Source organism: Sturnira hondurensis, unplaced genomic scaffold, assembly GCF_014824575.4.
Source record: "Sturnira hondurensis isolate 20B ecotype Veracruz unplaced genomic scaffold, ASM1482457v3 Scaffold0020119, whole genome shotgun sequence".
In the NCBI taxonomy this organism is placed as follows: Eukaryota; Metazoa; Chordata; class Mammalia; order Chiroptera; family Phyllostomidae; genus Sturnira; species Sturnira hondurensis.
In genome coordinates this window covers 4,950,005-4,967,018 of record NW_028092750.1, presented here as the reverse complement: position 1 = coordinate 4,967,018, position 17,014 = coordinate 4,950,005, and the positions used below count along the sequence as shown (strand labels likewise).

The following is a 17,014-nucleotide window of genomic DNA, read 5'->3' as shown; positions in this document are numbered from 1 at the left end:
GAATTAAGGAGGAGGATTGCTTGAGGGAAGGGGGGTACTGGGCGCAAAGGGTCAAAGGGGGAAAAATGGGACAACTGTAATAGCATAATCAATAAAATATTTTTTAAAGAACTCTTAAATGGTCACAAAGATGGCTGAATTGAAATAACTACCAAAAAAATCTTCAAAAAACAAAGAAAGGGGGTGGCATCCTGGGTAACAGAATGGCTTCCAGAGGGAGGTGAGCTTGGTGGGGACGAGGCCCAGACCACAGAAGCAGGGGAATGGGAGAGAGCAGTGAAGTAGGCAGGATCCTGCAGTCCTCAAGTACCAGGCTGAAGATCCAGAGACGACGGGGAGCCCTGGAGGGTGTGTGAGCGGTGGAGGGGCACAGTCCTGATTCATAAGTCACAAAAATCCGTCTGAGGTTGGCGTGGGCCGCCTTGGGCGCTGAGTCTGGATGCCTGGGAAGGCGGGCCTGAGAAGAACAGAGGGAAGGGACTGGAGAGAAATTCAGAAGTCTCAGAGATCTAGTTCTGAGAGCTCAGGAAGTCCCCACTGGAAGGAACCTTCGCCCCCCAGCCAGCAGCCTCATCTGCCACACAGTGTTTATTGAATACCACCTGCACATTGAGAGGAAGGTGACAATAGTTTAAACTTTGAACCTCCTGTGTCTGTGTTGGGGTGTCTCCTCTTTCCTTTCTAGCAGCCAAAGGTGCTGAAGAGCAGAGTCGGGGCTGAGGACGGACCTCTAAGACAGTTCCTCCCTGTCCCCGTTCCTCAGACTGGGAGACTGAGGCCGGGGGAGATCCAGAATGGCCCTGGAAGAGGGCAGGCTGCATGCAGTTCAGGCCATTGCAGGCTCAGTGCCCAGGGATCACGTACTCCTCATCAACCGGTGGGGTCTGGCCCAGGAACTGCAGGTTGCCGTAGATGGGCTGGGAGGCCTGGCAGGGGTTCTGGGAGGCCTGGGGGACGCTTTCGTAGTTCATGTAGAGGTCGTTGTCCTCTGAAGGGTGAGTCCTGTGGGGACAGGCAGAAGGGTGGAAGGAGAACTCGGGGTAGACACATCAGCTGTGAGAGGCAAAGAAGGTTCAGGGTGGCTGAGTCCACTCCTAACATTTACATACAAGGAAACTGAAGCACGAGGCACTGTTCTCCCAGCTGCAACTTTCTCTGAGGAAAGAAAGTCAGTTTGGGAAGACTTCTTCCAGTAAGTCTGGGAAGACCCTGTCAGTCCAGCCCTGTAACGCTGTGGTCTGAGAACCTTGAGCCATTTTAAGATTTTCCCCCGCCCTTAAAGTTGAGATGGTTGCCCATTTTTTACATTAAAATCTAGACTTCAGTTTCCTCTAGAAAAATCGGAAGCTCTGGTCACACCAGGCACATGAGCACAAGTGGCTGAAGCCAGTGTCTGCCCCTTTAGACGGAAAATGTTTCTACGGTCCCTGAAGCAGTGGACTTTGAGACTGCAGTATAAAAATAAGTCTCTGAGGCTCATTTTCTGCGTCCATAAAATTAGTCGGGGAGGAGATTGCTTCTTAGCAATCAATGTCTAGGTATGGTAGGCAAGACTCCCAGAGAAGAACTTTCCCGCATCTAGAACATCCTAATCCCACCCTGAGTGCTCTTGTAACAAAGGCCACTTTGGGTAAATGGTGTCTAACTGCCATTCACACTATAGTATGAATTACTCCAAACACATATGATTGTATGGGGATGGACAGGAATTGGGAGTCAGGGTTTGTTTCCTACCTCTGCTCTGACTCACTGTGTGACCTTGGGCAAATCATTCCCCTCCCTCCCAGAGCCTACCTAACATTCTGAAATTGTAAAATGTAGAGGATGAATGGCATATCCAATCCTGAATGTTTTGTGAAGAGACTGGCCCTGAGCCCTTGGTGAGAGTTCGGCAGAGGCGAGCAGCAGAACACAAGCTGCCTTAGCAAGTGTGGCTCCTTCGAATCCCCACCGCAGTCCGCTTCTGCTTTTAAGCCATATTTTCATGTGCTTTGCATATTCTCTCACTTCTCATCCATAGACGGCCACCAGTCTCCCCACATGTGGCTCTCGCTGCTCAAACCCAGCCTGAACCCTTTCCCCTTCTCGCCTGGATCCTCCCAACCCCTTCAGCCTCAGCTCTGATGTCCTGCTGTTTCCAAATCCATTGACAGCAGATTCTCTGTTCTTTCCCATTTCCTGGCACGTGTTTCTGCTGATGCCCACCCTGCCCTGCGCCCCACCACTCCTAGTCCATCCTGGAAAAGTTGAACCTATCTATCCAACCCCAGCCTGATGTAGAGGCGCTGGGACTTTGTAGGGGAGAGGGACACAGATGGCTTTCCTAGCATCTCCCGTGTGTCCAAGGGAGATGGGGGGAGGGCTGTCCCCATTACACAGAGACGGAAACAGTGGTTCAGAGACAGCTCTGGGTCACACGAGACCTGCTCCCAGGCTGCCACCACAGAGCTCCGACTCCAGCAAAGCCATCCTTTAGAATGGAAGGGCGGATAAAGTGCTTCTCAGACAAGGTAAAGCTAAAGGAGTTCATCACCCCCAAGCCATTATTATAGGAAATGTTAAAAGGACTAAGAAAAAGTGCTCTGCCTAGAGCACTTGCCTCCTCTCTCCCTGCCCTTGGCCACTAGAAACTGGGTTTGTGGGTCATGAAGTGGAAGCCTGTCCCACCTGCAGGAGCTTACTTCGTTCTTACTCTAACTCCATGAGGTGGAGGCTGCTATTATCCCCATTTTATAGGTAAGGAATCTGAGGTGCAGAGAGAGAAAAATTACTTGCTCAAGATCACAAAGAAGCCTGCAAGAGGCAGAGCTGGAATTTGAACCCTAGCCATCTGGCTTGAGTCTTACGGGCAGCTGTGTGTAGGTCACTCACCCGTGTTTGGTCCGCTGGTGCTCAGCAGGGGGCTGGCCCAAGAACACATTCTCATAGTCAGGCGTGTGGGGCCTGGGCAGGGTGTCCGCTGGTTGCTTCGGGCTGTGGCTCCGGCTACTGTACCTCGGCTGCCGGCTGGAGCCAGACCTAGGACCATCTGCAGCAGCCCATGTTTTGTCCAGGCCCTGGCTACTGGGTGCCCAGGATGCCCGAAATCTCCAGGCCAGAAATGAGCCAGCTATGAAGAGCCCAAGGAGCAGGCTTCCGCTGGCCGCCAGCACCCCAATGGTCTTTGAGGACAGGCCAGGTGGGCAACCCACATCCAGGAAGGTGGAGAGGTTGTGCCAGGTGCCAGCTCCTGCCTCCAGGCACTGCAGAAGTGGTGGGTCAGAGCAGTTCTGGTCCTGCCGGACCTTGTGCCAGGAGGCTAGGACACAGCGGCAGTCGGCCTTCAGGTCAAGGCTGCAGTTTTCTGCCAGCGTCACAGGCACGTGTTCCAGGGGGTTGTGTGTCACATTCAGGATCTGCAGGTGACGAAGGGTGGCGAAGAAGAGCCATGGGAGCTCTCGAAGGCCATTACCAGACAGGTCGAGGAGGCGAAGGCTGATGGCCTGCAGAGACTTGTTCTGGAGCCGGCTCAGGCCTTGACCGCTGAAGTTCAGGCATGTGGTTTTGAACTCCCTACTCCAGTCCACGTCCCCCGAGGACACGTTGCAGGACAATCCCAGGCTGCATGGATCCTGCAGTAGCAGCAGCAACCACGGTGCCCATGCCAGGGTGCCCCCCATTCAAGCAACCTAAGCAGAGACACCGGAATCTAAGCCCTGACCTCTCTGCCTATGGTCACCCTCACCCTCACCACCTGGGTTTATTATTAGTTAGTTTTTTTTTTTTCAATATCTGAGAACATCTCAGGCTGCTTCTGGTAACAGGCAAGCCCTCACTTGTCACCCCCTCACTGCTTCATTCTGGCTTCCAGCCTCAGTCTCTTCTCTGAGAAATAGGTACATAACCCCAGAGCCCATCTTGGAGGGTGAGGAGAAGACCTAGACCGTGTGTCCCCTTCCCCTTCTCCCAGACGACTTCCTTGAGCTTGGCCCAACCCCCCAATATTTCTGGCAGCTTCATTGACCAAGATGGGACCACATGCAAATAAGTGGTTGCCTTGCAAATGGCCCCGCCCCAGAACTACGATGGCTGGATAGCTGGGAGTCTGGGACTGGGCTGCTTGGAGTGGGGACTGCTGACCTCTGACTTGCAGCCCCTGCGCAGACCCCAGTTCTAGCTTCCGTCTTACCTGTGCAGGCCTGCCGTTACGAGTGGACCTGGGCAGTGCTGGAAAGCTCCCGCTCAGAAAAACTTCGTGGTGGCTCACCTGGACTGGGGTCTCAGTGGCCGGCACCCTCTCAGATACCCTGTGGCCCCTGGGGCTCCTCAGACTCTGCACCCAGCAATGCAGGGGAAGAGGAACTGGTCTCCGGGTGGAGTGCAGAGGTCAAGAATGAAGAAAGCACAAAGACCCACCCTTCTGCAAGGCCTCCAGGCTCAGGATTCTCACGGGAGGGGGAGGGGTGGCCTGCTTCCCTCTTTCTAGAACACGGTCAGCCCCTACGAACACCCCAACTGACTGCCACCTCATCAACTCACTTCCTAGTCTGAGCTCAGTTGACTCCCAACTCTTGCCTTCATTTATTCATTTAACAAACATCAAGAGGTCTCAGCCCCGTCCAGATTTCTGAAGAAGAACCAGTCTTGAGAGAGGACAGAGCCAGACACAGACAACCCTAGTCCCATGGAGGCAGGGCAGGGCTAGAAGGAGGGACAGAGTCCTGGAAGCTTTCTTGGAGGAGGAGACATTAAAATTGGGCATTTAACACATGCATAGAAGTTTGCTGAAGATTCCTAAAACCTGCCTTTGACTCTCCAAGCTCCTAGCCTCCCCCACAGATTCAGGGCTCTTACTCATGTACAAAGACTCCTCCATGCTGAGTGGGAGGGTGTGAGAGGGTCTCCTGGGGGAGAGGACATTGAGTCTGGGGCTTGGACAACAAGTCTCAGTGGCAGCAATGGCAGGCGGAAACAAATGCACTTACAGGTTCCAGGCAGAAGGCACAGCAGGAGCAAAGGCCCTGGGCCCTGGGCCCTGGGCCACGGGCCCTGGGCTCAAAGCATGGACCCTGGGCCTGGTGGTTAGGAATGAAGAGGCTGGAGTGAGGATGCTAAGAGCAGGAACTGGTGGTATACGTGTGGGAAGTGGGGGAGGGCACAGACCTGGAAACAGACTGAGGAGCGGGGCTTTTTCTCAGGCCCTTGGGAAGCCAAAGCTGATGTGTAAGAAGGGGCGATGTGTAGGTACTGGGTCAAGACACACATCCGGGCCTCCCGGTGCTTACCACGGGCTGTGTTCTTACACCGCCTGTACAGAAAGAGGAGGCGGAGTAAACCCACCCCATACACACCTCGGCCCAGGCCCTTTGCTTGGTCTGTATTGTGAATGGGGGGACATGGAGTAAAAAAAGACACACGTCTGGAGTGAGCCTGGGGCCTGGAGGTGGAGCCTGGGGAGGAGGCTGGATCCCAGAGGGACAGGGGGACTTGAGTCAGACCTGAGGGCTAGTGACAAAAGTGAGACTGCGGAGGGAGTGGCAGAGGTGGGCTGGGAGTGTCTTGGCCGCTCTGGAGTCCCAGCATCAGGCAGACCCAGTTCAGTTCCACTCTAGCCCCTGACTCACTGTGTGGCCTTAGCTGCTCTGTGCCTTAGTTTCCACACCTGTAAAATGGGATAAGTGCTAAGAGGCTTCTGGACTCTGGGAGGCTGCAGTTCATTCCCTCTGCTTTACCCGGTCCTCAGACTCAGGTTTTGAGCTGAGACTTTGCAGAAAGGGTTGCTAACTGTTTTTCAACACAGCCAAAGATACTCCTAATAAGAAAATCCACATCACAATAACTCAGACTCCATTTGTTCTCACTCATCAGTTTGACAAGAGTCCAGCAGTGTGAAAACACTGCTGCAGGCTGTCCCGTGAGGAAACAGGCAACCCCACACATGTGGGGGAGCATCCATAGTGCTGCCCCATGGAAGGCACCCTGGCACAGGCCACCAGAATCGTGAACACATGTGTCCACTTACCCAGCAATTCCACTCTGGGACTCCCTCAAATATCTCCTAGTTTGCAGAACGATACGGGTGTGAACTGATGAAAGATGAACACAATGTGGACTCCACAGCGTGGAATATTACTCAGCTACTCAAGGTCTGTCCTGGAAAAGTCTGGCCAACCCTAACAAAATGAGAACAGTTTGTGTGACATCGATGTAACCTGGCAGCCAAGGAGAGTGGAGTGGAATGTGCATGCATGAACAGTGACGACTTCACTGTACTAAGCAGTGGGGGAGGTAGATGTCGGTGGTGAGGGAGCACGTGTACTGTGTGGGAATCGCATTCAAAATGACTGAGTGACTAGAGCAACGAGTCTACATCAGATTTTGCTTTCAGCTTGAACCTTCCTCTGTGGAAACTATTCAGATGATTCAGAAGGCCACAGCTATGGGCCACTGGTGATTGGAAGCTTCATCACGACAATACGCCTGCTTGTGCATCACGTCTCATGTTGAGGAGTTTTTTTAAAAGATTTTATTTATTTAATTGTAGCGAGAGAAGACGAGAGGGAGAAAGAGGGAGAGAGAAACATCATTTGATTGCTTCTTGCACATCCCCAACTGGGGGGCCTGGCCCGCACCCCAGGCATGTGCCCTGACCAGGAATCAAACCAGCAACCTTTTAATTCCCAGGTCAGCACCCAATCTACTGAGCTCCTCCGGACAAGACTAGAGTCTTTTGCTGAAACCTCAAATCACCCAGGTGACTCAGCCCCCCTGCAGCCCGTCTTTGGTGCCCTGCAACTTCCGGCTTTTCCTAAAACTAAAATCACCTTTGAAAGGGAAGAGATTGCAGATTGTTGGTGAGATTCAGGAAAATATGATGGAGCAGCCACTGGCAATTGGCAGAACTGTGTGAGGTCCCAAGGTGCCTGCTTTGAATTGTAAACCTTACCCAGGTTTACAATTTGGGTAAACCTGGAAAATCACGCTGAGTAAAAGAAGCCAGACATAAAAGGCCACATGTTGGATGATCCTATTTATATGAAATGTCCAGAACTGGCAAATCCATAGAGACACAAAGCAGATTGGTGGTTGCCAGGGGTGGGGGAGGGGCACGGGGAGCGACTGTAATGGGGACGGGGTCTCCTTTTGGACTAATGGAAATGTTCTGGAACCAGATAGAGGTGGTGGTTGTACAACATGGTGAATGCACTGAATGCCGCTGAATTGTTCACTTTGAAATGGCTAGCATGGCAAATTTCATATTAGGTAAGTGTATTTTGCACAATAAAGAAGGTAAGTCAGAAAGATGCCATGACAATTAGATGATTCATCGTAGCAATGTTTGTTATATGAAAAAAATTGTTAACAGCCTAAGGGGTTGGTCAGGTTAAAACCAGTTCATCTATCTTGGCAGGGCAGGGTAGGGGCAGTGCCACAGAACCATGGAAACAAAAGTATAGACCTTTGTGAACAGATATGGAGAGACTCATTTATTTCCCTGACAAACCCTTATTAAGTTCCTATTGTGTGCCCTGGTTGGTGTGGCTCAGTGGATTGAGCACCAGCCTGCAAACCAAAGGATCACCAGTTTGATTCCCAGTCAGGGCACATGCCTGGGTTTCAGGCCAAGCCCCAAGTAGTGGGTGCATGAGAGGCAACCACACATTGATGTTTCTCTTCCTGTCTTTCTCCTTCTGTTCCCCTTTCTCTAATAAATAAATAAATACATAAATAAATAAATCTTTAAAAAACAAATAATAATAATTTTCTAGATTTCATTTACATAAAGAAACTTTGGATGAGACATGAAAAACAAGTACCCATAGTTACTTCTCGGTGGCAGGTGGGTAGGAGGGAGAATCTCACCATGTATGTTTTAATATATTTTTAATTTTAGGATCCTATCATTTCACTTGAATGCAAATTGTAGTCAGAATAAAAATTTCAGCCCTGGCTAGTGTGGCTCAGTGGATTGAGTGCCAGCCCACAAACCAAAGGGTCTCTTGTTTGATTCCCAGTCAGGGCACATGCCTGGGTTGCAGGCCAGGTCCCCAGTAGGGGGTGCGCAAGAGGCAACCACACAGTGATGCTTCTCTCCCTCTCTGTCCCTCACTTCCCTTCTCTCTAAAAAACGAAACAAGACAAAACAGAACAAAACATTAAAATTAGCCAGCAAGCACACACAAGATACTCAGGCTTTCCGGACAAGAGGGACAAGAGGATCCCGGCTGGCCTGGGGGCAGGTGGGCCATCTCTCACATCTCACACCCTGGGAGAAGCTGACAGTGTCCAGCATGAGACTTCTTAGAATAAGAGGAAATGTGGAAATCAGGAAGTACCAGACACCAGGCTGTGGGAGAGGGGGAGGGGAGGGGGAGAGGGAGGGGAGAGGCAGGCGTGGGGCCTGAGATAGTGGGTCTGGGGGTCCTGGGGGCTTGGGCTCTGGTACAACTAGGGTCCTGAAGTTTGGGAGGATTATCTCCTGGGGCTTGGGAATCTGGAAATCCCTGGCATTTGGGGAGTCCTAGGGTCTGGAGCATGTCGGGGGTTTGATGCTGGGATCTGGGTCTCTTGCTACAGCCCCAGTGGGCCATGCCTAGGCCTGTGGAAGGTGGAGCTCTGGGCTCCGCTGTCCCTCACCCTGGCTGAGGGAAGCTGGAAGCTTCTGGAGGGCATATGTTCATACTCCCTCTCCTGCTCTCCTGACGCACTGAGCAGGTCTTGGGCCTGAGTCCCAGCCAGGGGCAGCCCATCAGCACAGAGAGCTCTGGAGACCGTCAGAGACACTCGAAGAGTAATACACGGGGATTTCCCTCAATCAAGCTACATTCGCCCAACACCCTCTGATCGCCCTGTACCCACCCTGCACTGGGTGAGGCCTCAGCCTGAGCTGTGCCCCCAGAAGACTTTCTGGCTCAGCTCTCTTCTTGGCTTCCTGAGTCTCCATTCTCTCCTGATCGCTTTGAAACCCCACCCCTCCCTTAGAGCCCAGTCTCCCCTAAGCAATTGGTGGGGCAGCATGACAGGGGCACCTGTTTGGGGTGCCTGGGGATCTTCAGGAATCTGAGGGGCTCTGGAGCCAGCAGGTCAGGACAGAAGACAGGTGTGATGGCCAAGGGCTGGGCTGGGGCAGCGAAGCCAACTAGGGGCAAACCTGGAATGTGAGTGACTGCAGACTTCTATGTATTCATTCAGCAAACTTGGCTGAGGTCTGCTTGGCCACTTCATTGCTGTGTGACCTTCAGCCAGTACGTAACCCCCCTGTGCTTCAGCCAGTTTCCTCCTCTTAAAACAAGGGCAGTTAACTACCACCGTGCAGGGTGGCTGTGAGGCGCTGGGAGGCAGACAGGAGTGTGAGCACAGGCCTGGCACTGGGGACATGAGTGACCAGTCCACCAGCCAAGTGTCCCACGGAGGAGTAAATCATGGTCTGTGGACACACAAAAAGTCGAATTCAGAAGATAAACCTGGATGTTTAATGATATGGAAACACCTTACTTGAGGTCACCCAGCCTTATCAGTTATAGTAAAATTTGAGAAGCCCCTGAATACCGTTGGGAGAGGGGGTAGGCAAACAAAATATGCCATTGAGGCAACTGTGGTCAGCAAGCGTGTTCTACCTGCCAGGTGGCATTTTGTTGCTGCTGGACCACACAGGTCTCCTAGGAGCAGCCCTGGACCATGCACAGGAGAGTTGATTATAAACCCCCCAGCTCCTTGTTCCTCCAATAGGGCACCTCTGAAGCTCATGCACTACACTCTCTTCCTGGGGGCTCCCTGGGAACCCAACCTCAGGGGACCTGCTCCCTGGTGTGTCCCCTGCAGGACGCCTTCTCTTCTCACCATGACCAGGGCTTCCTGGAATGACCTCCCAAATAACTATGATTCTGAATTCTGAACATAAGGGCTGCTTTTGGGGAACCCCAAATTAAGATAGGTGAAGTGCCAAAAAGGAATACTGTATGATCTCACTTATATGTGAGATCTAAAAAAAACCCAAAATAGGCCCTGGCTGCTGTAACTCAGTGGATTCAGTGGAGACCTGCAAACCAAAGGGTCTCCTGTTCGATTCCCAGTCAGGGCACACACTGAGTTGCAGGCCAGGTCCCCAGTAGGGGGTGCAAGTGAGAGGCAACCACACACTGATGTTTCCCTCCCTCTCTTTCTCCCTCTGCGTTCTTCTCTCTAAAAATAAATAAAGGCCTGGCTGGTATAGCTCAGTAGATCTGAGTGTGGGCCTGTGAACCAGAGGGTCGCCGGTTCGAGTCCCAGGCAGTGCACATGCCTAGGTTGCAGGCCATGTCCTCAGTAGGGGGCATGTGCAAGAGGCAACCACACATGGACGTTTCTCTCTTTCTCTTTCTCTTCTCCTCTCTCTAAAAGTAAATAAATAAAATCTTAAAAAAATAAAATTAAAATAAAAAATAAAATAAAAATAAATATAAAATAAAGTAAAAAACAAAATAAATGAGTAAACAAAACAGAACCATAAATACAGAGAACAAGTTGACGGTTGCCAGAGGGGAGAGGGTGGATGGGAACAAAAAACCAACACCGATTATCATTTATTTCATTGTTTAAAAAAAAAGAATGCTATACAGCAGTGAGATTTTACAAACATTTTAAATTTATTATATATAGACTATATAAATAAATATATAAGTATTAATATATTAAAATATAAGTACCTAATCAAATATTTATATAAATGCTTATAATTATTATATTTAATTATAAATAACAGCACCCAGGCACTGGCTACTTAATTAGTAGTAATCAGTGTAATCTTCATGATGGCCCCTTGAAATTGGAGTTATCATCATCCTCCACTTTACATCAGGCGAAACCTAGGTGCAGAGTGTTTGAGTAGCTTGCCCAAGCCTGCAGCTGCTGAGGGGCAGCCGCGGATGCACGTGGCTCATGCTCAGAAACAGGCCGAATTTGTCGCAGCACGCACCTGGCAGGGTGTATAGGGCACCAGAGTGCGCATGGATGCGCAGATGTGGACCTGGTGGTAGCAACTGCCTGGGGGTGGGTGCTAATGAGGGTGTTTAGCTGTCTTTGCTAGGTTTTACTTATTTTATTTTTGCTAAGATTTTATTCATTCCACAAATATTTACCGAGTGCCTACTGCATGCAGCAAAACTCCTGCCCTTGGGGAGCTGACATTCCACTGGGGGAGATGATGAACTGTAACCTAGCAAAGTCAAAGGAGGTTAGGAAATGACAGCACCATTGAGAAAACAAAAAAAAACGACCCCCACCCCACATGGAGTATTCCGACAGCTAGACCGGGTAGTTAAGGAGGGCTTCTTAAGGGGAATAAAAAGACAAAAAAGGAAAAACAAAACAAAACAAAAAAGATTTGCAGGTGAAAGTTCTAAGTGGGAACGAAATGGTTTAGGGGAAGTGGCAGGAGAACTGGGTGTTTTTTGAGAATTTTTCTCCTGCTTTTGCTATGGGATTATTAAGTTCCTAAACATGTCAACTGTATTTGGAAGTCTACTTGGAGGAACAGGCAAGGTCAGAGAAATCAAGGGGATTCCAATCCTGAAACTTGGGGTCTCCAGAGTGGCTCAGAAACGGCCGGCAGGGGCCTGCGAGAACCCTCAGGAGTTGGACTTGCAAGTCTCTGCTTCCCTCGTGTGGTCATGCTCAGGATTGCAGGAGCCGGCAGCACTAGGAAAGGTAGACTTGCTTGCACCCCATTCTGACCCCACCCTGACCACAGGAGGGTCGTGCAATCTGTGTGGCCCTTAGGCCAAGATCTCTGAGGACACTGGAGGCTTCAGGGCCTTAGCACAGAGGGGACAAAATTAGGGAACTAATTTTTAGTTCAGCTGCAGGTATTTATTTAGTGCCTACCTACTGTGTGCTAAGCCTCAGGGGTGGGGGCATAGCATTGAATAAAACGTTCAAATTCCCTGCTCATGGAACTCATGGATTACTAGGGACATGAGCAACCAATGTGAAAAAACAAGATTTTCAGAAAACCCAACAGGGCAACATAAGCCAGCACGTTAGAGGGCCTGCCTAAGGAGGCATCCCTGGAGCTGAGGGGCCTGGGGGAGGCCTGGGCTCTGGAGAAAAATGGTGAGGGAGGGACACTGCCAACGCACCCCAAAGCGGGACCTGGTACCTTTACTCTCCGCTGTGCATCCTGGGGCAAGCTGCATCCTTGCTCTGAGCCTGTTTTATCTGGTAGAACTTTGTTGGCAGCTGCTCTAGACTGCCCTACCTTTATTTCTCCCTTCCTTTACCCTGTTCCCGCAAACATGCCTCCAATTTCCCAGCGTCCAGCACCCAGGCAGGAAGCTGGGGACACTTCAGTGAGTGGGGCGCTGCCTCTGGGTTGCCCACGTGTCTCCCTTGGTGCCTCTCTGAGCCTCAGTTTTTCCCATCTGTAACACGGGGAAGAGATGTCCTGCCTCTCTAATGAGTTGCTGGGTGCACAGGTTCCTAATGATTGGTTTGACTCTGGAGTTCAAGTGCAGGGCAGAGGGGTGGAGACTTGATTTGTCGGTAGTGGGAGGCACAGAAGATGCTGGAAGCAGGGCAGTGTACTGGCTTGGGTTGAGCTTTGTGGAGGATGGACAGGGGGCTGGGCTGAGGTTCAGTCAGATCCTGCTCACAGCCACACAGCAAGACTGGGCACAATCAGGGTTTAAACCCAGGCCTCGATCTTCTATCCAGGACTTCTGCCTCCAGGTAACCCGCATTGCGGTATAATAATTTCAGAAAACGGAGCCCTGGCTGCTGTGGCTCTGTGAATTGAGTGCCGGCCTGTGAACCAAAGGGTCACTGGTTTGATTCCCAGTCAGGGCACATGCCTGGGTTGCAGGCCAGGTTCCAGTAGGAGTAAGCAAGAAGCAATCACACACTGATGTTTCTCTTCCTCTCTTTCTCCCTCCCTTCTCTTCTCTCTAAAAATAAATAAATAAAGTCTTTAAAAATTTTTAAAGAAGAAAAAAAAAATCTGACACTGCAAGTGGCTGCTAGCTTTCCAAACAATCCAGGCTGTCTGAATAACCCTCCTCCACCTGGGCCCCTTCTCCCTCCCCCCAGCACCCACTGCTGGCAGCCCTCTCTCCAGGCTGGAGTCCCTACCCAGGGCCCCAGCAGCCCCCGATTAGTGCTCACCAGCTGCTGCGGCTTCTCCCCATCCAGTGTTGTTTGGGTTTTAATTTCTGTGTTGCAGTTAGAAAATTACCCATAATTACAACTCTGAGAGGAAACGTCTCCTGGCGCAGACCCTGCTCCCAGCTGTGGACCCCTCCAATGTAAGGCTGGGGGGCTGCTGCAGGGGCCGCCAGCCAGGATTCTGGCCCCTTCCAAAGTCCCCCACTTTAATGAGAAGGGGCTGTTTTCATCTCCTGTGGAGAGGAAAAACCATTATCAGGAAACCCCAAATCAGCCTTCCCAACTCTTGCAACATATTCACGGGCCCACATCTGGGTCCGCAGGGAGGGCTGATGCAGGGGGAGGCAGAGCTGCCAACAGGGTGCTTGATGCCTCATTTTATTGTAACAGTGACAAGTCCAATCCAGGCTAGTGTAATATGGGAAATGTGGCCAGGGAAGGCAAGGAGGAGGGGGATGGGAAGGGAGAAGGAGGAACTGCTGGGGCCAAAGACTGAAGGAGTAGCAAGAATAGGCCAGGACTCAAGCCAGAGAAAGGTGGCATGAGCAGCCAGTGCAAAGGCCTGGAGGTGGGCTCCCAAAGAGTCTGAGAAGGGAAGAGCTGGAGGAGAGTGAATGAGGGGAGGGCCAGCTCCTCCTCCAGGCAGCCCCTCAGCTCCACACTCAGAGCCTGCTTTGCTACCTACCCCCAGGCACAGCCCTGGACCCAGCAGGGTGGAGTTTGGGGGTTGTGGTGGTCCCAAGAGATGGAAACCCAGCTCAGGGTGACAGTCCTCACCAGCCACATGAGGGATAAGTCGCAGGAGGTAGTGAAGGCATCACAGGTCTGGAATTCAGCCTGGATACTTCACCTTCTGGCTTACGATTCCTCTTCTAGGCCCCTGACCCCTGTCTGCCTGGGCCTCTTTCTGGGGCAACATCTCTGCTTCCTCCAAGTCTTCCCAAGCTACAGGGCAGCCCCATCGAGCTTCTTAAACCTTGGACGCAGATGCCGCCCCTGGGGCTTCCACAGCTTCCTGTGGCACCCCAGAGCTTTTAGAACAAATCCCAACCATTCCTCTGCCTTCCTAGCCATCATCTTCCTCCTCTAGCCCCCGCTCCAGCTACACTGCCCTCCTCACTCTACCTCCGACATCTGAACACTGAGCCCACCTCAGGGCCTTTGCACTTGCTGTGACTGCAGTCAGAACATTCTTTCAGATTTTTCAGATCCACCCTTCCCATAGTAAAAAAAAAAAAAAAAATCCTCTTGCCCCGGCTAGGGTACTCAGTTGGTTGGAGCATGGCCCCATATACCATAAGGTTATGGGTTCCATCCCAGTCAGGGCAGGAACTGAGGGCAGCGATCAATGTCTGTCTGTCTGTCTCTCTTCCCATCCCGCTTTCCTCTCTCTCTAAAATAAATGAACATATCCTCGAGTGAGGATAAAATAAATAAGTATTTTTCTTCCCACACCCCACCCTTACATGGTGGGTTGGGGGCTCTTTCTGTGGGTTCTGCTCTTTCCATGCGTGAGCTATGGTTGGATGTGCGTGGGGCCCAACGCCCGCCGTTCTAGTTTTTCGCTGGCGCCGGAGGCTGTGTTTGGAGATCGGTCCCCGTTGCCATGAGAACCGCGCTATTTGCTCCCACCCCCTTCCCCTTTGCCGCGCCAGGGGCCGCGGGAGCCTCCGCCTCTCTTCCTCCTCCGCCCTCCTCCCGGAGCCGGACCAACCCTGCCGTCGCCCAGTCCCCTCCACCGGAGACCCCTCCCTCTGCCCAGCTTGTGGCACTCTGTGAAATTACCCTACCGACTCGCCTGCTTTTCACCATCCTTCCCCATCAGACCCTCTGCTTTCCAAACTGTAACAACGTGTTCTAGTCTAGTACTCAAAGCCGGGCACACAGCAGGCGCTCAATAAATGTTTGTGTGGAGGAAGACTCACATCAACTCAAGAAACAGAGGCTCAGAAAGGGCGAGGGACCTGCCCAGGGCACACAAAATCCTGAAGAGCCACAGGGCATTGGGGTATAAATGTGAGGAGGGGGCACCTGGGAGATGGCAGGAGGAACATTCTGTGGTCCCGGGAGTCCCAGCTGCCACGCTGTGTGACTCCGGTTAGCAACACCCTCTCTGTGCCTTGTTTAGAGTAGGCCCTGGAGATTGGTGGTGGGAGCGAGCATTAGAATGAGGGTATCCTTGATGCCCACGATCTCCAGTGGCCCCCCGGGCGCTGAAGAGTCCGGGTCTCCAAGCACGAGGGAAGAATGTTGGCCGCGCCCCCATTAGCCCGTAGCGCGGGCTCCTCCTCCGCGCCCGCCCGGCCCGGAGGCCCGCGGAAGAGGAAGTTGGGGGAGGGGATGGCCAGCTGGACAGGAAGTGGGTAGGGCTGGCGTCCCCCCACCCCCACCCCCTGGCCGGGCCCCTCGGGATGGAGGCGCAGCTGAGGCTGTCTTGGCTTTTCTCTTCCTCTTCCCCTGTCTGGAACCCCAGCGGCTCCCCACTTCCTGCCCGTTTGCAGGCCACACTTGGTGGCCTCAAAGAGGGAGGTATAATGGGGATGGGGTTCTGCAGGCAGCGGGAGGGGGCATCCGCGTCAAGGCAAACACAAAACATAGGAAATCTGAGTGCACAACCACACAACACAGTCCCAATCCACCCACACGCGGAGGCATACACACACAAGTGCACACAACCTAACGCTGCGTCACTGGGCTCCGCACAGCTGGTGCGGACACTGCCGCAGAGCCAGGGACCGTTCACCAGGTGCCTGCCAACCCCCCAGGCACAACGGCTCACACGTGCACTCACATAGGAACAGGAACACATAAACTCGCAGTTGTTACATGGGGAAAAAAGAATACCCATAGCAAATAGACATAGAAACATCCAGACCTGGAGTAACACAACTGGACAACCTTCCCCTTTCCACCCTCCTCCCCACCAACCCACACACGTCTGCTAACATGACCCACAGGTATTCTAGTACACAGGCCTCCACGAAACCCAGGCACTCCTGCCCGCTGGGTTGTGTCCTTGTCTGTCTGCCTCCGCCTCCTCTGCATGCCCCCTGGCAACAGGAGGGCCCCAGGAGGGGGAATGGGACACCATGGTATGCACCCTTGATTCCTGCAGAAAGGCAGTTAAAGGTGGGTCAAGCCCCATTTATAGTTACTGACACTGATGCTGCGAGGCATAGCCAGCCAGAGCAACCCAGTCAGTCACCCAAGCACCTATTGTTGACACAGGATGTGAATGTGAAGCAGTGCATGGTGGCTCCCAGGGTTTGGCCTGGGTACTCCAGGAGCTTCTTGTCTATGTGGTGTGTCTTTGTGTTGTGGGATGTGTGTGACTCTGGGTGTCCACAGGCTCGGTGAGACCCCAGGTCCATGTTCAGAGCCCTGCGGAGGCTGCAATGGAATGCCCCAGGGCGACTGGGAATGGCTGCCATGGGCTCTTTTCCCCAGCTGTTGGAAGCTATGGCATGTGCCAATGCGAATCTCTGTGCGGCTGTGCGGCTGTGTGCCTGTGCTAGCGGTGGTGGGCTGTCTTCCTCTTCGTTGACAGCCACTGTTGGGGCTGTGTACACACCTCTGTATGTGTATCAACGTGTTCCTAGGTGAGCTGGGTGTGGGGAGCTCTGTGGCTGAAATGAAAGTTATATTCAGTGTGACTGTCAGTAGCTTTCCGGACTACCAGTAGTTATTCCAGGATCTGTGTGGACCTGTGTGTGTCCTGGGTCTGAGATTGTATCTGTAACTGAGTGTGTGGCTGTGTTTCGGTGTGCAACTTAGGTGGCTGGTCCTCTCTGAGGAATGTGTGTTCATCCTTAATCAGCCGTGTCCTGTTGTGCGTTCCCGGGTGGCCGTTCCCACTCATACCTTGGTGTATGTGGCCACTCACCCCACCCCCCAACAC

The 17,014-nt window shown here is 52.3% G+C and overlaps 1 protein-coding gene, 1 long non-coding RNA gene and 1 other non-coding gene across 5 annotated transcripts; 2 read left to right on the top strand and 1 right to left on the bottom strand.

Moving 5' to 3' along the window:
* Window positions 1-80: 80 nt before the first annotated feature.
* LRRC25 (leucine rich repeat containing 25) lies at window positions 81-4,365 on the bottom strand. 3 transcript variants are annotated; one of them, XM_037028864.1, is made up of 3 exons: window positions 4,247-4,365; window positions 2,872-3,668; window positions 81-1,002 (listed from the first exon to the last, which is right to left on the bottom strand). In XM_037028864.1, the coding sequence occupies exons 2-3, from the start codon at window positions 3,657-3,659 to the stop codon at window positions 843-845; spliced, it is 948 nt and encodes a 315-aa protein (XP_036884759.1). In that variant the 5' UTR covers window positions 3,660-3,668; window positions 4,247-4,365; the 3' UTR covers window positions 81-842. The 3 variants fall into 3 exon arrangements, with proteins under 3 accessions (XP_036884759.1, XP_036884757.1, XP_036884758.1); XM_037028862.1 differs by having other exon boundaries at window positions 4,169-4,364; XM_037028863.1 differs by lacking the exon at window positions 4,247-4,365 and having other exon boundaries at window positions 2,872-4,000.
* Window positions 4,366-5,247: 882 nt separating this feature from the next.
* Window positions 5,248-5,379, top strand: LOC118975215 (small nucleolar RNA SNORA51). Its single transcript, XR_005064022.1, has one exon. It is a non-coding gene; the product is annotated as a small nucleolar RNA SNORA51 (small nucleolar RNA).
* On the top strand, window positions 5,252-15,172 carry LOC118975088 (uncharacterized). The gene is made up of 3 exons (XR_005064005.1): window positions 5,252-5,380; window positions 7,391-7,396; window positions 15,162-15,172. It is a non-coding gene; the product is annotated as an uncharacterized LOC118975088 (long non-coding RNA).
* The last annotated feature ends 1,842 nt before the right edge of the window (window positions 15,173-17,014 follow it).

Coding starts and splice junctions, on each gene's coding strand:
- LRRC25 (XM_037028864.1), bottom strand. CDS start 3,659: ATGGGGGGCACCCTGGCATGGGCACCGTGGTTGCTGCTGCTACTGCAG. Junction 1,003..2,871: donor CACCAGCGGACCAAACACGG/GTGAGTGACCTA, acceptor CTGTCCCCACAG/GACTCACCCTTCAGAGGACA.